Source organism: Miscanthus floridulus, unplaced genomic scaffold, assembly GCF_019320115.1.
Source record: "Miscanthus floridulus cultivar M001 unplaced genomic scaffold, ASM1932011v1 os_2732_2_3, whole genome shotgun sequence".
Classification (NCBI taxonomy): domain Eukaryota; kingdom Viridiplantae; phylum Streptophyta; class Magnoliopsida; order Poales; family Poaceae; genus Miscanthus; species Miscanthus floridulus.
Genome location: NW_027098479.1, coordinates 1 through 27587, shown reverse-complemented (window position 1 = coordinate 27587; position 27587 = coordinate 1). Strand labels below are relative to the sequence as shown.

Genomic DNA, 27587 nt, shown 5'->3' with positions numbered 1-27587 from the left:
TGCGTAACAACATCCACTGCGCCTCTCGGCGTTCTTCTTCCCGACCGATCCGACCCCGTGAGCTAAACGCCTAAACCAGACAAACCAGCCATGGAGGAGACTGGTACAAGCCGCCCGCCCGCCTCTGGCACCGACGCCGGCGACTTCCCGGAGCTCCTAGGTTTCTGCGCGCGCGCGGAGGCCCTCATCGCTGAGCTGCTCCTGCTCTCCGACCGCGCACCTCCGCTGTTCGCAGACCGCCGCTTCGACCCCGTCCTCTTCGACTTCCGGTGACATCTCTCGCTGTGTTCTCTGCCATAAATAATAAAATCCGTACCATCGCAATGCGAAAGTGCAACTTTGTGAATTCTCCTCCTATTCGTAGATAGAAATCTGCACATCTCGAGTACCCACCGTAGCTTTAAGTTTTAATAGCTGAGGTTCACTTCGCTCGCGGCGCAGATACTTCGATTCCCCGGGCGATTTTGACGCGAGGATCGAGGGAAACATCGAGCTGGAAGCACTGGAAGATCAGCTCCGTGACTCCTGCGGCTCCTACATGCAGAGATTCTTCTCCTTTCTGGATGGCGCCGTCACTTACCACGGAGAGCTCTGCAATTACCTGAATGATCTGCAGGTTAGGCTTTGCGCCGTTGCAGTGTCTTTGTAACTTGTAGATTGATGCCATTGTTGCTAAATATTTTTAGATGAACTAGAGCGTCAAACATGATGCCCCCAGTCCCAATTTTAGTGACACTAAACGAGTGTTCTTTCATGTTTAGGAAGGGTTATATGTCCACTGCACATTAGATCATGTGTTGGAGAATAACTGTGCATGCCAGTTACTCGTGGAGTCAATGACTCTGTTCGGATGCATGATTCTTATAATGGAACACAAAATTGGTGGGTTGCTGCGCGAGAGGCTCCTTCGTGGCACACCTGCGGTACAAACGCTGTTTTAGCTATCCCAATCTGGAGCAGATATGTGAGCTCTGTCGTCGGCATGTGCCGACCCCGGGTACTTCTGCTAGTCCTGGTTCATCACCATTGAGCTTGGACATTATTTCTATTCAGAAGTCTGAGGACCTACTCAGGAGGTTTCTATTGCCCGAACCTGTTGTGAATGCTGTCATAACCTGCTTGAGAAATGGGGATGTGTACAACAACATCCGCTTCTATCCTGATCCGCAGCACCGGACTACTGCTCTGTCCCTGCAAGGTGGACATCTGTATGTTCTTTTGTTTTACTCTCATGACCTTCTGCACAGAGGTTTGGCTATGCGGGAGATTGTTGACCGGTTCTTCAAAGACAACTGGGTGGTTCCCATATTCTTGCATTTCTCAGTTGATTTACTTGTCTCTTGGGATGCATACAAAGAAGCAAAGTCATCATTAGTTTCCTGCCTTTCTCCCACTTCCATTCGTGATATCAGTCTTCACCATTATACAAAGGTGAGTATAGCAAAACATTTTATTCTATTATTATCAAAGATTTTCCTGTTTTGGATGTTGATTGTGAATTGCAGCTCAATACCTACTTTTTTCTCTAATTCATAAATTAGTTGAACTTGAAATTTTCTCTGCTCCTCTTGGATTGACTATCTGTATTCTTTTCCTGAAATTTTCTCACTTTCCTTTTTTTGACTTCTGCATGCTGTTTTTTTTTCAACTCCAGGTTCCTTATTTTTTAGCTGACTTGGATATTCACGTGCATGCCATAAACAAGGAGTATGTGCTCAATAATTCTCAGAGTCTTCTTTCTGTCATTAGAGAATGCAATTTCACTCTCCGTTGGCTTTTGCTTCACCGCATGGTAAAGCTCTATATTTACATTAATCATTGCTGTACATCTTGTGAAGCAGCAAACCATTGTTATGCTTGTCTTTTTGTTATTTTACATTCTAACATGCTATATCATAGACTAGTGACAAGAAGGCAAGGGACCTGGTGATCTCTGTAGGGTCATCGCAGCAAGTAGATGAAGGAAGTCTGTTACAACTTTTATTCAAGACTGCTAAAGTGAAGACTATTCTCAGAGAAATTGAATATTTTAAAATTGTATGATTTTTTTTTTCTGATTCCAATGTTCCTTGGTTTTGTTTGTATATTATAGCTTGAGTTTGAGGTGAAGCAACTGCATATTGAACTGTTGAAAACTAGAGAAAGTATGTGGTATGAAAAGAAGAATGATGCTTTGGAATGTATGAAGGACTTGTCTCAGAACTATATTGGGACTTGGGTACGTTCTGAACTTCAAATATACCTTGCTAGACATTCACCTGTAGATGCTTTGTTCTCATTCTCTGTTACTTTGCTTATTATTGAGCTTATTGCTTGAATTAAGTTAGGGTCTGCACATGTATATCAAGATATGAGTTTATCTTAAAATGTGAATGAGTACCATAAGAATGATGATGCTTTCTTCTTCTTCTGACTTTCTACATAGGCTGCATCATGCAAATTCAAGAATAAGACTCTGAAAGACTGGTTGGAGCAATTGTTGTCAGAGGTCAATACTGTTTATTTTCCCCTTACATGTATTTACTGAAGATGCAGCATTGGCAATTATTTGATGAGGATGGCAACTTTATATATGTTGAATTTTGTTAATTTGTGGTGATTATTTTCTGACAGCTTATTTCCCTGAATTACACCTCCATTGGAAGTTGTGGCAGGACAATTCATCGAGTGCTGTCTACACTAAAAGATATGGAGATGATCCACCAGGTAGAAGCTTACTAATCTGTTTAACATAACAGTAATCAGTATAACCATAGTAATATTTTTCTTACTCTCCAGTTTTTGTGCAGAAGGTAATGCTGGCATACCATATTGACTATTTCCACAAGAAAATAACATAGGGTTAGTTGCTTCAGATGTCAACCTAGGCTTGAATACTCCGGCATTTAGTGGGTCTAAATACTAAAATATGGTATGGATCCCAATCAGTAAATGGAAAAATTAGACAACACAGTACCAAAATGTTGTTAAATGCTAGGGAGAAGGCATTGCTAGAATCTAGTAATAAGCCATCATGCCTTTTGATGGTGTTAGAATGCATCTGGATTGTAGATTCTTTTTCTATGAAGTTTCTTTGACCTAGTCTTTTAGATATCCATATTTATCACCCCATATGTTCTGAAATAACAGCTTTTACCTTTGACGAATGACCATTATTACAGATAAATATATGTACTCCCTCTTTTCCAAATTGTAAGCCGTTTTGGCTTTTCTAGGTATATTGTTTTTGCTATGCACCTAGATATACGCTATGTCTAGATACATAGGAAAAACTATGTACCTAGAAAATATAAAACGACTTATAATTTGGAATAGAGGGAGTATATTAAACTATGAAGTTGATGCCATGATATATATTATGATACATGTTTTGAAACTAAAAAAAACTAGACAAACCTAGGAGGAACTGGGTGGTATTTTATTAAGAAGAAAATAGGCACCCAAGTTTGCCTTGACAAGGACTTGAATCTGGGTGGTTTGGGTCTACATCCACACCCTTGAACAACTGAACTAGCTTCCTGTGTTTTGAAACTATAATATTTCTAAATTTTTGCTGGGGTGTTGCTATGGGAAATTGGGAAGTGATGGTCAAAGTTGCATGCTGGAGACCATGCCTTGTTCAAAGCGTGATATCTTTTGGAACAGAGGGAATAAGTTTCTTGAGTAAATGATGCAGGTCAAAGAGAGTGTGCAGATAAAGCAAGGCTTCTCCAAAATACAGAATAATCTCCATGATATGATAAAAGTCCTTAACCTAAACCAAGAGGCAACAAATATTTTGTCAGTGGTAAGAACTTATCTTTTTCTATCTGGTCTTTTGATTCACCTAAGCAAAAATCTTTAGCATCTTATACATATGTTCTTCATTGACTACTTGGAAGTTGACTAAAGTGTCGCTAATAGTCCCCGCATAACAATGTTTTCAAGTCGTCTAGTCGAACCTAGTCGCCATGGGACCGACTAGGACGATTAATCACGATTAATCGCGATTAATTGGACGACTTGTACAAGTCGACGGTACCCCTAATCGGTCAGCAGGGACCGATTAGGACGATTAATCGCGATTAATCGGACGACTTGAAAACATTGCCGCATAACTAATGTGTTTCTAACTATATGACTTTCTCATTGTTTCTCAGATTACTGATGCTAAATATGCATGGGTTTATCTTACATTGTTTGAGACACTTCTTAAGAAGAATATCAGTCATGATCCATCGGAAACAATATTTTTGCATACAGTGTTTCTTAAATTTCAATCATGGCTGAGTGCACCGCTCCAAAGGATCAAGCAATGTGAAAGGTGTTTCTTCTGATCTTGCACTTTCATGGTCATCGAAGTTCAGATCTAGTGCTACAATATCAAGTGCTGTCAATGCTACTATGCTAGGATAATATTCTTCTCTATGCTACCATTGGCTTTATTCATTTTTGCTCTGAATGAATTCAGCAATCTTACAAAGTATATTACCGTCACATTTGGGTGATTATTTTATGAATGAATTATGCTATGACTTTGATGCGTAGCTTTGTTTTCTGTTTCATATTTGTTTTAAACGCATTTGAACATTGTACTATGTTGTTATAATATAGCTACTTCTAGGTTTGTTCTAATTCAAACTTGTTATGTTTGACCAAATTTATAGGAGGAAATATCAACATCTCGGACAACAAATTAGTATGATTATACCAATTATGAAATAAATTTGCACAATTTACTTATTTGGTGTTATACTACTACAACAACAACATAGCCTTTCAGTCCCAAGCAAGTTGGGGTAGGCTAGAGTTGAAACCCACCAAAAGCCCAAAGTCACGGTTCAGACACTTCAATAGCTGCTTTCTAAGTACTTCTATTCAAACATAGATCTCTAGGTATATCCCAACCTTTCAAATATCTTTTTATTGCCCCCCCCCATGTCAATTTCGGTCTTCCTCTACCTCTCCTCATATTATTAGCTTGACTTAGGACTCCATAATGCACTGGTGCCTTTGGAGGTCTCCTTTGGACATGGCCAAACCACTTCAACCGATGTTGGACAAGCTTTTCTTCAATTGGTGCTACCTCTAGGCGATCACGTATATCATCGTTCCGAACTCGGTCCATTCTTGTGTGACCGCAAATCCATCGCAACATACGCATTTCTGCAACACTCAGTTGTTGAACATGTCGAATCTTTGTAGGCCAATATTCTACTCCATACAACATAGCCGGTCTAATCGCCGTTCTATAGAGCTTGCCTTTTAGTTTTTGTGGTATCATCTTGTCACAGAGAATGCCAAAAGCTTGTCGTCACTTGATCCACTCTGCTTTGATTATATGGCTAACGTCCACATCAATATCTCCATCCCTTTGTAGCATCGATCCCAGATACCGAAAGGTATCCTTCTTAGGCACTACTTGACCTTTCAAACTCACATCTCCCTCCTCCTATACAACTCCGCCAAAGTCGCATCTCATGTATTTGGTTTTAATTCTACTCAATCTAAAACCTTTAGACTCCAGGGTCTGCCACCATAACTCTAGTTTCCTATTTACTCCCGCCTAGCTTTCATCCACTAATACTACATCATCAACAAACAACATACACCAAGGGATATCTCCTTGTATGTTCCTGGTAACCTCATCCATTACCACGGCAAAGAGATACGGGTTTAAGACTGACCCTTGATGAAGTCCAATTATAATCGGGAAGTAATATGTATTACCATCGTTTGTTCGAACACTAGTCACAACATTGTTGTACATGTCCTTAATGAGGTCACGTACTTTGATGGGACTTTATGTTTGTCCAAAGATCAGCACATAACATTTATTGGTATCTTGTCATAAGCCTTCTCCAAGTCAATGAAAACCAAGTGGAGATCCTTCTGCTCTCTAAACCGCTACATAACCTATCTTATTAAGAAGATTGCTTCTGTGGTTGACCTTCCGGGCATGAAACCAAATTGGTTTGTTGATATCTGCGTCGTTCCTCGCAGGCACTGCTCGATGACCCTCTCCCATAACTTCATAGTGTGGCTCATCAACTTAATTTCCTAATAATTAGTACAATTTTGGATATCTTCCTTGTTCTTATAGATTGGTACCAATATGCTTCTTCAATCCTTAGGCATCTTGTTCGATCAAAAGATATTGTTAAACATCTTGGTTAGCCATACTATAGCTATATCCCTGAGACATCTTCACACCTTAAATTGGGATACCATCAGGGCCCATCACTTTGCCCCCTTTCATCATTTTCAACGCTTCTCTGACCTCCGATTCTTGAATCCTCCGCACAAAGCGCCTTTTAGTGTCATTAAACGAGTCGTCCAACTGAACGGTGGTGTTCTCGTTCTCACCATTGAACAATTTATCTGATGGGATAAGTCTCATGTGTGGGCTGGTCTTTGTGGGGCTGTGCTGGTCTGTTTTTAGGACAACATCTTAGACTAGAGGACAGCATCTTAGAGGACAGCATCTTAGACTAGAGGACAGCATCTTAGAGGATAGCATCTTAGCATCTAGGACAGCATCTTAGACTAGCATCTTGGCATATACTTGGCTGGCTAGCAGCCTATAAATATGTACCCCCAACTCAGGTTGGCATGGTATTTGGAAATAAATTAGAAAATTGTTTCAACTCCTAGTGTCATCCTCTCTCGATGAGAGTAAGAATTTTGCTACTACCAAGAGTAAGAATTCAGCGACTAATAACTGGTATCAGAGTCGTACTATCCTATAGCCTGAGCATCCCCTGCTCATCTCCTTTCCTAGCCGCACAACAGCCCCAGCTAGGAGCAGCAGCAGCTCCGGCCGCTCCTGCTCACTCCTCTCCCTCTGCGCAGACGAGCAGCAGCTCATCTGAAGCAGCCCTCTCCCCACGCAGCAGCCCCCCGGTAGCACGTCATGTTTGCAGGGCAGTCTCAGCGCTCGGTCGCCTCGAGCACGCGGCGTCGGTAGGAGGCCGAACTTGCCGCGGCAGAGGAATGCGAGCGAGCGGCGGCAGAGACCGCTGCGGCGGCGGCAAGGGCGCCGAGGCTGGCAGCGGCGGAGCTGGCAGCAGCCAGAGCGGAGGCGGAAGCAGCGGCGGCGGCAGATGCAGCGCGTACGGCGGCAGCAGAGGTCGAGGCCCTGCGCGGCAGCATCAGCAACTCCGTTTCTGCTGACGACAGCGTCGACGTGGACCTCGAGTTGCTGGGGAGGGAGGCAGGACGAGCGCGGGCGGCGCAGTGGGCGGGCGCACGCCCACGAGCGCGGCGGCAGCCCCGACAGGCGCGGACGCGCCGGTGGCGCTCCTGGAGGAGGCGCGCACGGCGGCGGCGCTCCTGGAGGAGGCGCGCACGGCGGTGGCGCTACTGGAGGAGGCGCGCACGCCGGTGGCGCTCCTAGAGGAGGCGCGCACGGCGGCGGCGCTCCTGGAGGAAGCGCGCACAGCGATGGTGGCGGACGGGTCGATGGAGAGCGTGGCCTTCACAGGTAGCGTGGCTCTCTCTCCCCGGATCGGTACCGTGGTTACCACGGGCTCTAGGCTGTCGTCAGGGACGTCGGCCCCGGCGGTGGGTGGCCTACCCTCACCAAGACCAACTACGTCGAGTGGGCTGCGGTGATGAGGGTAAAGCTCCAGGTGCGGCACATGTGGGAGGCAGTCCGGTATGGCGACGTCGACTACGACCTAGATCGACGGGCGCTGGATGCCCTCATCTCTGCAGTCCCGCCCGAGATGCAGTTCTCGTTTACCAACAAGCGAACTACTAAGGAGGCTTGGGACGCCATCGCTACGGCACGCATCGGCAGCGACCGCGCCCGCAAATCCACACTGCAGGCACTTCGCAAGGAGTGGGAGAACCTGGCCTTCAAGCCAGGTGAGGACGTTGATGACTTCGCTCTCCGTCTCAACACTCTGTTGCAGAAGATGGTACAGTTCGGCGATGACACCTACGGCGAGGAGAGAGCTGTCGAAAAGCTCTTCCGCTGCGTCCCCGAGAAGTACAAGCAGATGGCTTGCTCGATCGAGTCTCTGTTGGATCTCTCCACGATGTCGATCGAGGAGGCGATAGGTCGCCTCAAGGTCGTCGACAGCAATGAGCCACAGTCCCTCTCGGGGCCCATCACCACTGGCGGGAAGCTCCTTCTCATTCGGGAGCAGTGGCTTGCCAGCCAAGGTGACCGGAAGAAGGGGGAGCCTTTCTTCCGCGACAGGCGGCCGCAAGCGTGGCAAGGCGCGCAAGGCGCGCAGAGACGCCCAGGCCGGGGTGCGAGGACGTGCCGAGGGTGATGCCCGCGGAGGCGCCCAGGGCGGCGCCGCCCAGCGGGCAGGCACAAGCCGGCACGAGACGACGCCTGCCGCAACTGCGGCTATCTTGGCCATTGGGCCAAGGACTGTCGACAGCCACGACGCGGCCAGGCCCACGTCGCACAGGCGGAGGAGGAGCCGGCTCTGTTCATGGCACATGCAAGCATCGAGCTACCTCTAGCGGCACAGGCCGCAGCGGCTCTCCTCCACCTTGACGAGCCAAAAGCACACGCCCTCCTCGGCGACGGCTCCGGCAACGACAAGACTGACGGGTGGTGCCTCGACACCGGCGCCACCCATCACATGACTGGTCGACGGGAGTTCTTCACCGAGCTTGACTCTAGCGTCCGAGGCTCCGTCAAGTTTGGGGATGCCTCCGGCGTGGAGATCAAGGGCGTCGGCTCCGTCATCTTCACCGCTGTGTCTGGTGAGCACAGGCTGCTCACCGGAGTCTACTACATCCCCGCGTTGAGGAACTCCATCATCAGCTTGGGACAGCTGGATGAGAACGGTTCGCGCGTGGTGGTTGAGGATGGAGTCATGAGGATTTGGGATCACCGTCGTCGCCTTCTTACCAAGGTATCCAGAAGCGCAAATCGACTCTACATCCTTAACGTGCAGGTGGCACAACCCCTTTGTCTCGCTGCTCGTTGGGATGACGAGGCGTGGCAGTGGCACGAGCGCTTCGGGCACCTTCACTTCGAGGCCCTGAAGCGGCTCAGTGCCACGAAGATGGTGCGAGGCCTGTTGTGCCTCGACCATGTGGAGCAGCTCTGCGACGTCTACGTGTTGACGAAGCAGAGGCAACTCCCCTTTCCCCAACGGGCGAGCTTTCGAGCCAAGGAGAGGCTTGAGCTTGTGCACGGGGACTTGTGTGGCCCGGTGACACCGGCCACACCGGGAGGACGACGCTACTTCCTGCTGCTTGTCGACGACCTCTCCCGCTACATGTGGGTGATGGTCCTCGGCAGCAAGGGAGAGGCTGCGGACGCCATCAGGCGCTCGCAGGCTGCTGTGGAGGCGGAGTGCGGCCGCAAGCTGCGCGTGCTGCGCACCGACAACGGCGGCGAATTCACGGCGGCTGAATTCGCGTCGTACTGCGCTGATGAGGGCATTCAGCGCCACTACTCCGCGCCGTACAGCCCGCAGCAAAATGACGTCGTCGAGCGGCGCAACCAGACGGTTGTAGGGATGGCTCGGGCCCTTCTCAAGCAGAGGGGGATGCCGGCTGTCTTCTGGGGAGAGGCGGTGGTGGCGGCCGTCTACATCCTCAACCGCTCGCCTACCAAGGCGCTCGATGGCAGGACGCCGTACGAGGCTTGGCATGGGCGCAAGCCGGCGGTCTCCCACTTGCGGGTCTTCGGCTGCCTCACGTTTGCCAAGGAGCTTGGCCACATCAGCAAGCTCGACGACAGGAGCACTCCGGGAGTGTTCATCGGCTACGCGGAGGGCTCGAAGGCCTACCGCATCCTCGACCCGAAGACACAGCGTGTGCGCACGACGCGCGACGTTGTGTTCGACGAAGGGCGAGGATGGGAGTGGGACAAGGCGGTGGACGACGTCTCGGCTCCGACGTACGACGACTTCACTGTCGAGTACGTCCACTTCGAGGGAGGTGGGGGAGTAGGCAGCTCTTCTTCGGCGAGCGCGTCTACCCCAGTCCCCGAGCCTCCACCAACCCCGGCGCCTGCTACTCCGACAGCACCATGCTCTCCAGTCAGGACCTCGGCTGCGATGAGTCCTTCGCCAGCTCTACCACAGCCGGCACCGCCACGCACTCAAGCACCGATAGGCACCTCTCCGGGCACGTCTACTCCAACACCAGCTCGTGTCGAGCACAGCCCGGTTGAGCTCGCTACTTCGCTCTCTCACGACGAGGAGCGTATCGACGCGTACCACGACGGCGAGCCGTTGCGGTACCGTACGATGGAGAACCTTCTCGGCGACCAGCCGGTGCCGAGACCGGTGCCTCACGACCTGGAGGCGCAATTGCACCTTGCGTGTGACGACGGCGAGCCTCGGTCGTTTGCAGAGGCCGAGAGACACATGGCATGGTGCGCCGCGATGCAGTTGGAGATGGATGCGGTCGAGAAGAATCGCACCTGGGAGCTTGCTGACCTTCCTCGTGATCACCGCGCAATCACCCTTAAGTGGGTGTACAAGCTGAAGAGGGATGAAGCCGGCGCCATCGTCAAGCACAAGGCTCGTTTGGTGGCACGAGGTTTCGTGCAGCAGGAGGGGGTCGACTTCGACGACGCTTCTACTCCCGTGGCACGGATGGAGTCCGTGCGACTCCTTGCGCTAGCTGCCCAGGAGGGCTGGCGTGTTCATCACATGGACGTCAAGTCGGCGTTCCTTAACGGCGACTTGAAGGAGGAGGTCTACGTGCACCAGCCGCCGGGATTTGCAATCCCCGGCAAGGAGGGCAAGGTGCTCCGCCTGCGCAAGGCCCTCTATGGCTTGCGGCAGGCACCGAGGGCGTGGAATGCCAAATTGGATTCCACGCTAAAGGGGATGGGCTTCGAGCAAAGCCCGCACGAGACGGCCATTTACCGACGGGGCAGTGGAGGAAATGCTCTGCTGGTGGGTGTCTACGTCGACGACTTGTGATCACCGGCACCAAGGATGCGGAGGTGGCGGCATTCAAGGAAGAGATGAAGACCACCTTCCAGATGAGTGACCTGGGGCCTCTCTCTTTCTACCTGGGAATCGAGGTGCACCAGGATGACTCCGGGATCACGCTTCGACAGACATCCTACATCAAGCGCGTTGTTGAGCTAGCTGGGCTCACCGACTGCAACCCAGCTCTCACTCCGATGGAGGAGAGGCTGAAGCTGAGCCGCGACAGCACGACGGAGGAGGTGGACGCTACGCAGTACCGGCGTCTTGTGGGGAGCCTTCGCTACCTCGCTCACACGGCCGGACTTGGCATTCTCCGTCGGCTACGTTAGTCGGTTCATGCAGCGATCGACGACGGAGCACCAGCAGGCTGTGAAGAGGATCATCCGCTACGTTGCGGGGACTCTCGAGCACGGCCTCTACTACCCTAGGTGCCCTGGGGCGGCACACTTCGTCGGGTACAGCGACAGCGACCACGCCGGCGACATCGACACTAGCAAGAGCACGAGCGGGATCCTCTTCTTCCTCGACAAGTGCCTCGTTAGCTGGCAATCGGTCAAGCAGCAGGTGGTGGCCCTGTCCAGCTACAAGGCTGAGTACATAGCGGGCTTCACTGCTTCGACTCAGGCGCTCTGGCTCGCTCAACTGCTCGGTGATCTCCTCGGCAGAGACACTAGAGTGGTGGAGCTCAGGGCGGACAGCAAGTCCGCTCTGGCCCTGGCAAAGAACCCCGTGTTCCATGAACGCAGCAAGCACATCCGGGTGAGATACCACTTCATCCAAGGCTGTTTGGAGGAAGGGAGCATCAAGGCGAGCTACATCAACACCAAGGACCAGCTTGCGGACCTGCTCACTAAGCCCATTGGGAGGATCAAGTTCCTTGAGCTCTACTCCAGAACCGGGATGGTTCAACTTTCCCACAGGACGACGCATAAGACTTAGGGGGAGAATGATGGGATAAGTCTCATGTGTGGGCTGGTCTTTGTGGGGCTGTGCTGGTCTGTTTTTAAGACAACATCTTAGACTAGAGGACAACATCTTAGAGGACAACATCTTAGACTAGAGGACAACATCTTAGAGGACAACATCTTAGCATCTAGGACAACATTTTGGCATATGCTTGGCTGGCTAGCAGCCTATAAATATGTACCCCCAACCCCTCAGGTTGGCATGGCATTTGGAAATAAACCAGAAAATTGCCCCAACTCCTAGTGTCATCCTCTCTCGATGAGAGTAAGAATTCTGCTACTACCAAGAGTAAGAATTCAGCGACTAACATTACCAAAATACTCTTGCCATCTATGTTTGATCTCATCCTCCTTCGCCAAGAGTTGCTCCCTCTCATCTTTTATGCACTTGACTTAGTTGAAGTCCTTTGTCTTCCTATCGCGAGCCCTTGCCATCCTATAAATGTCCTTCTCTCCTTCCTTCGTACTCAAACGTCGGTAAAGGTCCTCATAGGCCCGCCTCTTTGCCTCACTCACCGCTCGTTTTGCAGTCTTCTTTGCCACCTTATACTTCTCTATGTTGTTTGCACACCTATCATGATATAAGCGCTTATAGCACTTCTTTTCCTTAATAGCCTTTTGCACATCTTCATTCCACCACCAAGTGTCTTTCGAGTCGCATCCGCTCCCTTTGGTCACTCTAAGCACTTCTAAAGCAACCTTCTGAACGCATGTTGCCATCTTCTTCCATATGCTGTTTGCATCGCCTTCATCATTCCAAGGGCCCTCTTCAATGACCTTTTCCTTAAAGACTTTTGATGCCTCCCCTTCTAATTTCCATCACTTCGTTCTAGCAACCCTAACTTGTTTGTTCCCACGAGCTTGCACCAGAAAGTGGAAGTCAGCCACCACCAGCTCGTGTTGAGCGACCATACATTCTCCAGGTATCACCTTACAGTCCACGCATGTTCGTTTATCCCTCCTTGTAAGGACAAAGTCGATTTGACTAGAGTACTGGCCGCTACTAAAGGCCACTAAATGGGACTATCTCTTATGGAAGAAAGTGTTAGCTATCATCAGATCAAAAGCTATGGCGAAGTCTAAGACTTTCTCTCCCTCCTGGTTCCTACTACCATATCCGAAACCCCCATGAACCGCCTCGAAACCTGCACTTGATGTACCTACATGGCCATTAAGATCACCTCCTATAAAGAGCTTCTCGCTACTAGGGACAGCTCTAATCAAGCGATCTAAGTCTTCCCAGAAAAGCCGCTTAGCACTCTCATCATGGCCTACTTGGGGGGCATACGCACTAATTACGCTTAAGACCATATCACTAATGACAAGTTTAACTAAGATGATCCTATCCCCTTGCCTTCTCACCTCCACCACACCATCCTTGAGACTCTTATCAATCAAAACTCATACTCTATTTTTATTTGAAGTTGTCCATGTGTACCAGAGCTTGAAGCCGGTATTGTCCACCTCCGTCGCCTTCTGCCCCTTCCATTTAGTCTCTTGGACGCATAAGATATTTACACGTCTCCTAACCGTTGTGTCCACTAACTCTCTTAACTTACCTGTAAGGGACCCTACATTCCAGCTACCTAAACGGATCCTAGTTGGCTCGACTAGCTTCCTTACCCTTCGCACCCGCCGAGGTAGGTGTGAGGACCCTTGCTCATTTTGCACCACACCCGGGCGCCGATGTGGCGCGCAACTAAGGATGCGACAATCCAATCCTTGCTCACTTGACACCGTGTCCAGATCGCGACACGACGCGTCATGGGTGTGACAACCCGACCCTTGCTCATTTAACACTATACCCGGGTTCCGACATGGCGCGTCGCTAAGAGGGTTACGCCCCAACGGGATTCTTTTGGGTTTGATCTCCATTAAAGTGGCTAAGTTTTTACATTGGCTCGCCGCGCCTAACACAACCCTCCTCCTTTACCAGGGCTTGGGACCTGCTATGCTGGGACACCAAAGGCGTCCCACCAAAGGTGGAGTTACTTATTTGGTGTTATAGATGTTAATTATTTTTATAAACTTGGTCAAAGCTAAAATAGTTTGACTTAGGAAAAACCCAGAAGTTGCTAGATTTTGGAATGGAGGTAGTACCAAAGTTGTCAGCGGACAGTTAGGATTAGCTAATTTTCCGCTTTTGAAAATGAAGTTAGCTCCTTTATAAATGATACAAGCTGGAAAGGGAATCAGAGAAACCTTGATTTTTGTCACATCTGCTCACATCATGCCCTAGCTCTATTTGTATGTTGATTGTTGAACACTGTATAGGTTAAAGAAGTTTTGGGTCCTAGAGGTGTGATTTACTACTGTTTACCCTGTTAATCTTGAGGTTAGTTGAATTTTTATTTTAATTTAGAAAAGATTATCTAGATTTGTCCTGAAGGTTTTTTTTTCCAAGAAAATACAAAAGTTGTGGCTAAGATTTGGATTCGACCCCTCCACTTCTTAAACATGTGCAGTTTTCTAAATCTTAATTAGAGATACAGTACCAATGTTTTCAGATCGTTCGATTAATCGCGATTAGTCGTCCTGGTCGGTCCCTGGTATTCGATTAGGAGGACCGACTCGATTAGCTCGACCAGAAAGCTGGTCGTCCGATTAGTCGACGACTAATCGCAACTAGGACAGGGACGACCAGTTTGGTTACTCTGTTTTTGGGCCTGTTTAACTGGGCGGACATGTGGGACTATTGAATGTCAATGTTTGTGACTTTGTGTTAAACACTTTAGCTTATCTGTACTGAACTAATTTGGTTATGTAATATGTTGGCTGTGTGGCTGCTATGGTCTGCTAAATGTTAGTTATTTTGCTACTGCAGCAGTGCTGCTGTTCAGGTGCGTCAAGATCAAGACTGCATTAGTGTCACCAGCTAAACACTAATGCAGTCTTGATGCTTGCTTTATTGTGATATATATATATATATATATATATATATAGGTATATGTCCTGATATACATGGACGACTAGATGGACAACCAGGGTCGACTAATCGGCCTGGTCGACGACTAATCGCGATTAGTCTCCTGGTCGGTCCCATGGCGACCAGGTTCGACCAGATGACCTGAAAACATTGTACAGTACAAATGAAATGAGAAAGATACGGGATTGGTTTTTTGAAGCATGCACATTATATCGTCTGTACGTCCACGCATGATGCACCACTCCCTCGAAAATTAAATTAAAATTAAAAATACCTCCACCCACCCAGAAGTGGTTATTTCCTACATAATGAACTTTGATATTATAAATGATCTACAAAAATTATTTCCCCCTTCAGTGTACATGTATTTTCCTCTACATATTGCATATCTTGATATTTGCTGTTCTATCAAACTCATTTTGTTGAAACATATCTTACTCCTTGAGTTTTGAAAATTTGACAGCCCTGATCTTCACTGTGTCTCAACCTACTATTCTTCGAAATATGCAGCTAAGATATTTGCAGTTTTGGATATTATCCCGGTAAGTTCCTTCTTTGTGGTGCTAGACAGTGAAACACAACCTTTGTTTATCGTTGGTTAAGCAAGTTCTTCACTTTATTTGCGTGAGATACGTTGAACCTTTTTATCAGTTTGTGGTCCATTATCCTTCTGAATCATATGAATTATAAGGAAGCATTAGAAATATAGGTACTTGTGCTGATTTTTCTCCAACATTGCCAGGAAAAATTGCTTAAAATTTCCAATGCTGTGGATTATGCAAATGCAGAACAGCCTACTCATCTAGTAAATCGCATCAACCAGGAAGCATTGCAAGAGCTCATGCAGGTATTGGTTGTATAGTTGTACCTAGCTAATCCTTTTGGTATTATCAAGTTTCTAAGTTAGTTAAAGCATAGAAAGTTTATGCACCATCTATTTATTCTTCTAAAACCATATGCTCAAGTCCAGTTCTTGTTAGATTATCTTGCGATATCTCCAGATATGGTATATTAGGATCGTATAATCCTGGCTTGCCTTATCTCTAAGAGAGGCTTCCCCCCTAAGAAATGTACTCCAATATAAACCATCCACGAGCGCTTGAGGTTGTTGTGACCTTCGACTTAAAGGTCCCTGATGGTGACCCTCCATTTTTCATGTGGAGCGGTGTCATATTGGTGTGCGGGTGATGAGGAGATCCCCTCCCTCGTGTGGAGATCTGTAGTGTACATGTCAAGGTGATCGGAAGAGTCGGGTGGCAGTGGTGAGACTTTGTGACTCACGACACTAGCCTTTGGTTGGTGGAAGCCTTGTGTGGAAAATGAAATACCGTGACTAGGAGCGTACCTTGGTGGAGCTCCAACATGGACTAGGGATTGCATTTTGGCAACCAATACCATGGGATACATTGTGTCTGGGAGTTTGCGCCCTCTATCCGTAGTGAAGGAAGATATGCTCGGGAATAGAATGGATTGATTGATGAGAGGTACAGGGTGTACAATATATAGGCAAGGATATCCTAGGGTTTATAGAATCAGATACCCAATCAACGGAGATCCTTGCCTAATAATCAATCATCTACCATTAAACCCCCTGGGCGCCTAGGCCCATGTGGCCAGCCCATTAACCCTCTAATCCTCATTCTAACACGTAGCTCTTTACTTACCAAGTTCATTTCTTCTGCGCGGGCTTTGCTTGTGTGACCTTTAGTTTCCTAGATTAGCTATAGGCTAGTTGATGCTAAAAAAGATGCTAAAAAACATTTCTTTTGGACTGGAAGTGACAATATGGCTCACTTGCATTAATTTGGTTGTTTGGCAATATTGTGATAGATGTGATGCTTTTCTTTCTAACAGATGGATCATCAACTATGTCAAGCACGGCAAGCTGCACAATTATGCACTATTTCGAAGGTATTTAATACTACCTACATTATTTGCCACCACATCATCTTTCATCTGCTTGAATAAAGAACCATTATTTGAGAAGCATGATTATTTAGTAAGGAATCCAACTTCCTATTTTCTGAAAAAGCTATTTCCAGTAATGCCTTGTGTTGTTTCCAATTGACACTAGAAGTATTGCCTATGTGAACCATAATATGTTGTGATTATTGGTTTCACTGACCTGCTACTGGGATCTTCTTTGTGTAATGCAGGGCCTCAGGAACATGTCAAATAAATTTGATGACCTTGTGAACCTGGTGCGCCTTTCTCTTTGATCATTTTAACTTACATGATCCTACTTTTCTTGAGCTGAATGTGCCCTTCTCTTTGCTCGTGTTAGCTTTATGGCCATTAATTGTGATGTTAAACTGCACTCACATCAATGTTAGGAAGCTGAAAGTCATGAGTGGTATTGTTATTTTAAAACTACGGCATATTGTTTTAAATTGCGAGTGCACTGGAATGTTCGTTATGCTTATTATCATATGATATATGATATGGGGCTTTCACTTTGCTGGCACAGCATGTCTGCTGTTTTTTTTTGGGTGAAAATTAGATTATGTTGACAAACATGATATTCTGCTGAATCATGGCAAACCTGATAATTTATGTGTTCTATAAGAGTGAGAAAAACTGATCTGAAGATGTTAGTTGTCTTGCAAGATTAGATGTAGTTCAACTTTGTGGCATGTTCTCTTTTTCATTTTGTCTTTTTTCCCCTCTTTCATCCTGATGATTTCATACGTCTTACTTTTTCTCGAACAACATACGTCCACTTCATATGAAGAATTTAGGTGGATGGCTCAAGCAGATGATAAGAAAGGAACTAGCGATTCAGCTTGAAGGAAAATTGAAGTGCTTATCATCTTATGGTATGAAACCGACCTACATTGACTTACACTTTAACTATTGTGAACATATATTATTGTTATTGTTTAAGTCTACTTGTTTCCACTTAACACTTGATACTCCCTCTGATCCCTAATATATGTCCATTTGGACTTGGGACAATAATCAAGGTGAGTGGTACAGTGACCCTATTTCCCATTAATCATTACTAAAGATAGGTGGCAGGTTTGCTGCATTAATTAGTGCGCATTTAAATCGGGAGGCAATGAATAATGAGGCAAAAAACAATACTGGAGTTACAAGGGACATATATTTTGTGCATCTGAGAGAGTTATATGCAATTATATTGGGATCGGAGAGAGTACTGCACATCTAAGCTTCGAATCAACCCTAAATATGACTCTTTAATCTTATATGTTCTGCAAGCCTGCTACTGAAGGTGTGAATGAGGCAACCAGTTACTGGATATTTACTCTTATTTCAATGAGATAGTGGCTATGTATTAGAAGATAATACATACATATATGCCATTCTTTTAGGAACTATATGCACAGTTTTTTTATTTGTAATTTTACTTTTGAGAAACTGGATTGGCTGTGTTTTCTAAGCTACACTGCTGGCAGGTGACATGGAGGCCAACCTCAACTCTTTGTTAAACTTTATGCTTTTCCAGATGCAGAGGATGGAATTCATTGAGGTGATTGTTTGAATTATTATTTTAGTTTCTTTTTGAAATTTATCAATCACATTTATTTTCAGTTAAGTTAAGAAGACAATTCCCTGGAAATTACATGTTATGTTCCACACTATTGTTTTTCCTATTTAAGATGCACAGGAACATGTTGACATTTTTGCCAATGGATGTATGTGAAATTAAAATTACGGTTTCTCTTATGAAACCTGAATAGAAGTAGAGCTATTTTGTATTTATCAGCTAAAGTGGCTATATTCTAGTGACCAGTTAGGTTTATTTATTGGGGTGATCAATCACAGAGATTAAACTAATAACAGTATTAGATTTTTTTCTTGAACAACGCTGGAGAGCTGTGTCCTGTGTGTCATTTCATTAAGAAAGGAGATAAAGTACAAAGGGAGATGCTAGAACAGCCCCTCTGAAAAAGCAAAAGTACAAAAAGCAGGCTAAACAAAACAAAAGTACAAAAAAACAGGCTTAACAAACTCCACAGACGAAACAAAGGTGACGACCAAAAACTGCCAGGCCACTACCAAGAAGCTAAGAAGAAGATCTTGCAGTGAAGTAGCACCCATCAAGCACCATAGACTGCATTTCCTCTGCCACAAAATTCAGCAGGTTCTGAATATTTGGCCTCCCTCAAACACACAAGCATTCCTGTGCTTCCACACCTCCCAAGAGACTAGGATAATTAGAGAATTGATCCTTTGCGAATCTCTTTAGCAACACTCATAATAGCATTGCACCACCAGCTAGAGAACCTTGATGTAGAGGCCAAGTATAGATCTCTATCTTCCCAAGAACTTTGTATTAGCTGATTTTCAAATCAATATGAATTAGTTATTTTTATTTTAAAAGTTTGGTGTTTGGTTTGGTTGCATCTACAACCTGAGTTCTTACTAAATAAGTTCTAATTTGATGGAGAAATGCTTTTCATAAGGTAGAGCATTGACATAAGTTTTAATAATAGGATTCATGTCCGGAGACACAGGTTCGAGCCCTGCATCCTCTTAATTAAAAAAAAACAGGGGTGCGATCTGCTCCTTCCCGTCAAGTTTTTTTAATAATAGGATTCATGAGTGTGATCCCACAAATGGTTTTAGGTGAATGCAAAGTGGTCATGCAATGGAGGCATCATGTTGCCAGATTGGCAGTTGCATGCACATGAGAGTATATTGTCGGTAAGGACCCAACGCCATGGCCTATTGTCGGTAAGGACCCCGCCCCCCCCGGCGGCATGCCACATTGTATGTTTTGTATTAGTGTTGTTACAATCAGCCCCGTGGAAAAGTGTAGGTACAGAAGGTGAAATCGCCTTTTGTATAGACGGCAAGTGCATCACTTGATTCCAGGATGGTGAGTTCCATTTGTGAGGCTACGGACTTGCTTTGCCGTATGTGCTTTGCCTTGCCCCTAGAGTCATTTGAGGATGAGCCCCTAGCTGAGTCGAAATGGTGAAGTGACAGAAAGGTCCAAGCTGCCATGGTCCATGGGCACCTATTGTCCTATACTCCTATCCCATGGTTGAAAGTGACTCTAAACCTGCTTCTTACCTAGCGTTTAGGGTTTTGTTTAATACTTCATGTCTTTATTGCAGTTGGTTTTGTTTGAAAATTGACCATACATACCATTTATACTCTGTCGTTCTCTCTCTGGTTGCTAGATGCTAGGTATGAACCTTAGTATTTCAGAAAAAAAAATTCTCCAAAGATAAATGGAGGTTTGCTTCTCTTTCAATTATGTTGAGATAGTTGGTCATATGCCTAGTTCAGCACGACTGTGTTTGACTAACACAAACCCCATTCAGATTGGATTTGTGTATCTGTATTTTGTAACAACTGTCAATTTGTTATTGAGCGCAGAGACATTTAACAGCGTACCAGGGAATGATGACATAATTAGTTAAGTCTGTCTCTTCATTATTCATGAGCTGATGCTCCTCCTTTTGTTTAATGTTGCAGGATATACTGCACATTGATGGGAGCTCAATCTGGCAAGAAACATTTACTACTGTGTTGGAACGGTGTGCTAAAAAGTATGCCAGGATCACCCCTATTAGCTGTATTGTTTCTCTTATCAGATTATTAGATTAATCATTACACTTCTTGTTTTCTTTTTTTCTTCTTTTGAGTCTCTGATAGGAGGCTCTGGAGCTTATGGCATGCATGCAAAAGTCAGCTAATGTGGTTGAAAACAGTTGAATAATATGTCTAGCCCAAGCACATTTTTTGGTAATCTTTTAGATCTGTACCTCTCAAAGAAGCATGTTTCCTTGTAGGTTTTACTTTTTTTTTCTTCGAACACGCAGGAGAGCTGCGTATCATTATATTAAGAAGAAGAAAAAGGAGTCTAAGAAAGACTCAAAACACAAAACAAGCCCATTAGGGCCATGAGTTTACATAAGTGATTAGCCAGGAAGACAACAAACTTCAACTAGCGACCTAAGCGCCACACCACATTATGGCCAAATATTGCCTAAGACCTTTAGCCCCAGCCATACACCACAAATTTGCCTCATCCCTAATTTCTTGCACGAGAGCATTAACATTAGGTGAGGCTCCTTCAAAAACACAAGCCATTCCCACTTCTACAGTGACATTTGTAGATAGTAAAGCATGGTTCTCTTCCCCTTTGGCTGCCAATAGCATAAGTCATTTCTTTCTGCAAGTAGGAACATTTGAACTTTTGTGATACAAGTATCACATTTTCAATTTTGCCAAAATGTAGTTGCATATATTATTGCACCTTAGCAATTTCCATGTAGTGAAGTCATATCATTCATCATCAATGTTACTGAGGGATGGCAGCTTGTGTCTTCACCTTAGAGTGAGTCCAAGGCCTAGGTTTGGCAGAGCTCCCAACCCACTCCCACTTCTACCCCCTCCCGCTCCAGCTCCCCACTGCTCCTGTTGCCCTGTGCTCCAGGTTCAGAGCGGTGTTGTTTGATGGTGCTCCCACGACAGCTCCCTCCCCAACCCAGCAGAGAAAGAGAAGGGCAAGCTGCGGCGGCCTTGGTCTCGGTGAGGGCGGGCTGGATCTCGGCGAGCTCGGCAATGGCGGGCTTGGTCTCGGCAAGGATGGGGAAGCTGCGATGGCGGGCCAGCAGCAGGGGTGGGGAGGCATTGCTAGAGGCAGGGGAGGCAACTCGGGAGGCAACAAGAGGAGGGTGAGGTAGTCAGAGCAGGACCGGAGCGTGGAGAGCAGGTTTTTTTCTGCTCCCCACCAGCAGTGCAAAGGGCCAGGAGCGGAGGGAGTGATTCTCCCGGGGAGCAGTGCAGAGTGGCGGCATTTGGCAGTGCTCCACGGCTTCTCGCCGGGAGCTCTGCCAAACAGGCCCCTAATCTGTTCTGCTTGTCATCTAGCAGACCATCAAATAAGCCATTGGCTGTGGTCTATTATGCAAGATGGATGTTTTCTAAACCTTAATGCTCACTGGATGTTGATCACCTTCACCAGTTTGACGCATTTATCATTACAATATTTGCTAGAGTCCCAAGTTTTTGCACTCTTTGGATAACAAAGTTGTTGCTGTGTATGGTACTGTGTTTGTATCAATTAGTGCTACCTGCATGATAACAAACGATTTCATCATATTGCCTCCATCGCAGAAATACGAGGCATACAATTTTTTTTTTTAAAAAATTTGCTGGCTTCAGTTCATAATTTGATGTGTTAAGTTATAATGAATTCATCCACCTTTTCTTGTAAATCTCTACTTTTAAAATTTAAAGGTTTAAAGTTATTGAAAGATTGCTGCTAAACAAGGCAATAAGCTCTCATGTCACATTTTTTTTAATCCCATGTAACAATGTTCTTGAGATATACAAAACAAAGATGCTGCCGAATGTTTTGAAATTTAAATAAAATGCCCCCTTTTGCACAGTTTAGAATAGCACAAATTATGCAAGGATCTCTGTGTTCATGCTGTTAAACGTCATCAAAATGCAGGCAACTTGCTGCAATATATAGTTCAGTTGACAAATCCATCACACTCCATGTTTATAGAGGCCACGATTGGTTGGTAAGTGTTATTTTGTTACATGGTGTACTATTTATACACAATGGCTTTACAACAGAAGTACTGTCTAGTACATTCACAATTGGAAACTTGTTTAAGTTTCAAGTCCTAACATATGCCTGGATGCTTGTCGATTTATATGGACCCAATTTTCCTTCTTTTTGTAAATTTTGAAGGAGAAACCAATTTTCTTCTAGGTAATACATAATTTATTGGCTTAGTTGCAGTTCATTTTTTAAAGCATATGCAAACTTCAACTTATAATATCGATGTATCTATTGCCATAGAACTGGCATGCTGTAATGTAGTTTTTACTGTTGCATTGCAACTAGACATGGCTGGTAGTTTTTTATTAGATGCTGCAAGGCATTTCCATATTACAATTTTCAAATTTTGCTACAATTAGTTTCAACATATCTGTGATTTATATATTCTCCTTTATGTATTTTTCTACTTGTTCATTGTAATTTTCTGCTCCAGGTTTGATGCAGGAGGCCATGAATTGCTTGGCATGCGTTTTTTAAACCTTCTGGAATTATGGTAACTTTTCATCTTTACCTTTTATCTGGAATTATGGTAACATCTTTGCATTTTATCATTTTATATGGGATGACATAATGTTTGCGCTTGTGTCCATGGTAGGGAATTGGGTGAATTATGTCTATCCAAACATGTCTTGACAAGTCATATGATTGCTTGCTTAATGCATTATGGGGGTGCTTTATTCTGGAAATAACCTAATGTTAATAAATTACATACGTAAATTCTGTTCATGGATTAACGAAAATGTGCAAGAGCTCTATTTGCCTCTGTCATTCTATGAGTCACTTCCTTTTTGCGTATGGCACCTCCACTCCCTTTAGTCCCGGTTGGTAGCTCCAACCGGGACTAAAGGTCCCCTCCAGCAAAAGCCTGACGCAGTAGCCGTTGGGCAGGAACCTTTAATCCTGGTTGAAGCTACCAACCGGGACTAAAAGTTTCTCTAGTTCTGGGCGCGAAAAATATCGAAACTACAGCTAAATTTCGAAGTTGACAAATATCGTTTCTCTACTGGTGATAGCTGATGATGGCCGGCAGCAATCGCTGGCAGGCGTGGCAGCAATGCATTGCAGCTGATGACCGGCGGGTGACGGTGAGCGCCTGCCATCTTTTCACACGTTCCTCATGCCGACCCTACTCCAAGCTCCATCCATCTCGATCGTGCTTATCCTAGCTAGTAGAAAACGCCTCTCACGCACCCTTCGGACTTCACTGTAATTTCACTTCCTCCTGCGGTGTATATATTGTGCTTTCGTCGCAGGGTCCAACACAAAAACGAAACGCGCCAAACAGCCAGAGCCCTGAGAAAGCCATGGCCTCTGCCCGTGCCACCACGCGGTATGCCCCGGGCGTCGCCATCGCCGTCGCGCCGCTCCTCCTCCTCCTCCTCCTCATCGCCACGGCCTTCGTCACGGCCTCCGCCTCTGAGACAGGCGAGGCCGACCCGGACACCGCGCGCGACAACCAGAGGATCGTCCTAGACTGCACGATGAGGTGCGTGACCGAGGCGATGGGCTGCGCCACGAGATGCGCGGGCGCGAGTCCCGACGAGGCGCCCGTGTGCGCCGCGGCCTGCGTCCAAAGCGACATCGACTGCGTCGCCGGCTGCAGGCCGCCGCAGCCTGGGCCTGATCAGTCGTCTCCGCCCGCGCCCGTGCCACCAGCCGCGTGATGAGCGTGATGCAACCACTCCGTCGTCCCTCCGCGCGAGCGTGAGCGTGGATGCGTAGTCGATATTGATCGATCGGCGGCCTTGCATGCGGTTCCCATGATATCTAACTTGTGAAAATGTGTAATTCATGTCTTTGCCGTTAGTGAAGATCTTTTAATTAATTAACTTGTTCAGTATACATCTATATATATATCAATATCCATATCTATATCTATATCTATCCCTAATACTAGAGGCAAAATTTCTGCCAACAAAAAAAAAAATTCGTCCAACTTTACACAACACTAATCTCCGTTTCCAGCTCGCAGTCCAAATCAGATCCGTAACCACCAGCAGCAAGGCAAAGGCAGGACGTGCACGTCCACCGATGGCCCAGCCCACAAGACGTACGTCAATGAAGACAGGTTAGCATACAAGTCTAAACCTGTCCGATCTCTCTTGCATCGCCGGTTTGGCCAAAACGATATCACAGGGACTCAACAAATCATAGCGCACACACATCCCGAATCGTATACAAATTGTATCCCGAATCGTATACAAATTGTATCCCGAATCGAATAAAAGCAATCAATAAATCGAGCCACATCGACAAGAACTGCTCGTCTAGACGTCCACCGTAATTAGACCCCAATGCAGCCATCGGCTACTACCTTGACGGCCATGTGGTCGACATGAGGATGAGGGCCGCCGGGGAAGATGGGAAGAGGGCCACTGCACCGTTGATCGGCCGCCGTCCGGACTCTTTGGGATGTCGCCGCGCCTGGCAAGTCTCCCATCAGAGTATCGGACGTCCGCGCACCCCGCGACGCCGCCGGCCGTGCTTGCCGTCCGCGCCCCCCGCGAGGCCACCGACCCGGACGTCTGCGTGCGCCTGGCGAAGTGGCGAAGCTGCAGCCCACCAGCCCGTCGCGATGCCGCAGCTGGCTGCCGGCCTTTGCTTCGGATCTAACTGGATTTGAGAACAGATATGGCATGGGGGAGGAAGGAAGAGGCAGGTGGTGACTTTCCGATGGGTGTCGACGCACGAGTGAAGATGTGGCATGCGTGATAATGGTGGACCGTGGACTGTTGGGGTTCCAGGTGATTTTTTTTATGTGTTAACAAGTGCCCCCCCCCCCCCCCCCCCCCCCCCCCCTGTAATGCAAAGCTGCTTGGTAGACGCTTAAAAAAAGACTAATCTGATGGTGCTTAAATAATTCATACGATTAGAAATCCTCTTAAGCATCTTTTAAGCCCACAACGCATGGACTCTTTCAAAATCTATTTTTTGCATTAGAATAAGTCACAACTTCTGATTCAATTGTAGGGCGCCGCTTCGAACGTCGGACGCTTGGGCGAGCAGTGATGCTGGGCTAGAGCGCCTGGCGTTCAAAAAATCAACTACCGCGCCCTGCCACATGCATGCGTTGTAAAGACCCTTAGACTTCAACATTATAGCACTAATAATAGCTATAGCCTACTGACAGAGGTCTCATATGGACCAAGTAGTCTAAATATACTGTGGTTGCCTAAGTATCATTCAAATAAAATCGTTTGTATTATGTGCTGCTATATTACTAGGGCACATTTCAATGCACTTAACAAATCAACAATTTTACAACTACTATATTCCAATTCTTAATGTCAATCTACCTAATATTAAAGTATTAACTGATCCTACACTCTTCCATGCCTGTATGAGTTAAAGTGTATAGACATCCTAAGATGACTCTGATTCGTGTCTATACGAGTTAGAGCAACATACATCATGTTATGGTATTCGATTCCAGAATAGATAAGAACAGACGACATAATTACAAAGCGGTCTAATTCCAAGTCTAACTGTCCGTGAAGTCTGATTAAAAAAAAATAGTGTACACTGTCGTTGAATAAATCTTCGAGCTATAAGTTATCCAGTTCACTATGAAATAATCTGTATATACCATTGCAGCGTAGAAATTATAATTAAATATGTTTATGATTGTCAAAGAAAGTCATGCAACTCGGCATTTAACTGTAGCAACACATGCATGATGTGAAAATTAAATTTATGATATATTGACATCTAAATATTTGTATGCTTTGCAACCAGCAAACAACGTATCAATATTATAATTCAATATATGGTTAACAAGACATTGTAATATTATTGCCAATATTAACTTATATTATGGAGGTCTCGTCGTCATCATAAAATAATTTATTAAATTTTATAGACAGAGCAAAACATAAATAAATAAATAAATATGTACTGTTTATGTCTTCGTTCCTCATAAACATTTGGTAGTTTTTTTCTCTCGTTGCAATGTTTGAGCACTTTTGCTAGTCTAATAATAAAGAGGCAAAATTTCTTACCACAATTTTTTTCGTCCTACTCTGATCTCTATTCGGATTCTGGTTTCTTATCCGGTTAATTTTTGGCACCTAAAATTTTCGTCCAACCTAATTAGGCAGTGGCCTTTCAGCCTAAGTAGCGCTCCGTTTGGTTTCGTTGTGTCGAGTCCGTTCCGCTATTTTTTTTCTGTCCGTTTATTCTGACTCCGTCTAGGGTCCGTGCCCAACTACGGATTTGAGTCCGTGTGTTCCTCAGGCATGACCTTTTTTTGTTTTTTACTTTCCCAAATATCTCCTATTAAATAAATATAGAAAAATAATAAATGCAGGTCCTTATTAAACTATCGATACTTGGCTTTGCTTCGACTTTTCTGGTTTTGGTTTTTTTTTTTCCTTCCTTCGTCTATTTCCATTTATGTTCGATTTTCTTTTACGTTCTTTACCTCCGTGGTTTTTTGTTTTGGTTTATTTGGTTGCACCTTCTTGTTTTCCGTCTGTTTTCTCACTATGAGTTATTCCTTTTTTTCATAATAAAATATAAATAAATATGTTTTCCGTCTGTTTTCTCACTATGAGTTATTCCTTTTTTCATAGTAAAATATTCTTTACATGCCGGTCACGTCTAAGTCCGATTGGGTAAGAGATATTCTTTACATGAAATTATACATTCGGCATATCCTAACAGATTCTACGCAATCTTTAGGATGCCGCCGAGATGCCATGCGGCGTGCGCCAAGCTGTGTCGTGCGCCGCAAGCCTTCGTCTTGTGGGCTAGACCGTCCCTGTTGGTACGGACCATGTGTCCTACCGTGGGTACCTAGGGTTAGACCCTCCATAGCTAGTCCCCAAGCTCCTTGTATCCGCTTGGTGACGTTGTCTTGATCAAGTCCGAGCAGTTTGTCATGAAGCCAATCAGCTTGACTGATGATCCGAGCGGTGAAGATGAAAACCGACCTGCTTGACTGGTGGACAGGGCGATGAAGTCACTTGCCGATCAATTTAACTGACGTGCCGACCTACGAGGCCAGCTACCGAGCAGTTTAGCTGACCAGCAAGCCTCAGACTTAGCCAAGTGAAGCTCACAAATAGGATGTAAGGAGCTCAACAGAAAATTTTGAGAATTCTTGGTCGGTGAAGTGTACACACTTAAGTGCCGTTTGCAGTGGCACCGATGACGCGGTCATCAGAGCAGAGCAGAGGCATTAAGTAATAAACTGGACGTAATCAAAGCACCATGTAGAAGAAACAGTACGTGCATCGCAAGGT

At 45.7% G+C, this 27587-nt stretch overlaps 1 protein-coding gene across 1 annotated transcript; it reads left to right on the top strand.

Moving 5' to 3' along the window:
* Nucleotides 1–9: 9 nt before the first annotated feature.
* LOC136535376 (uncharacterized) lies at nt 10–20372 on the top strand. Its single transcript, XM_066527660.1, is given in 18 exon segments — nt 10–269; nt 442–616; nt 762–908; nt 910–1431; nt 1655–1792; nt 1900–1998; nt 2093–2218; nt 2426–2488; nt 2614–2706; nt 3677–3787; nt 4140–4303; nt 15256–15334; nt 15535–15639; nt 16647–16703; nt 16949–16993; nt 17524–17608; nt 18209–18282; nt 20241–20372. Coding segments are annotated over 18 exon segments (2394 nt in total). The 5' UTR covers nt 10–90.
* The last annotated feature ends 7215 nt before the right edge of the window (nt 20373–27587 follow it).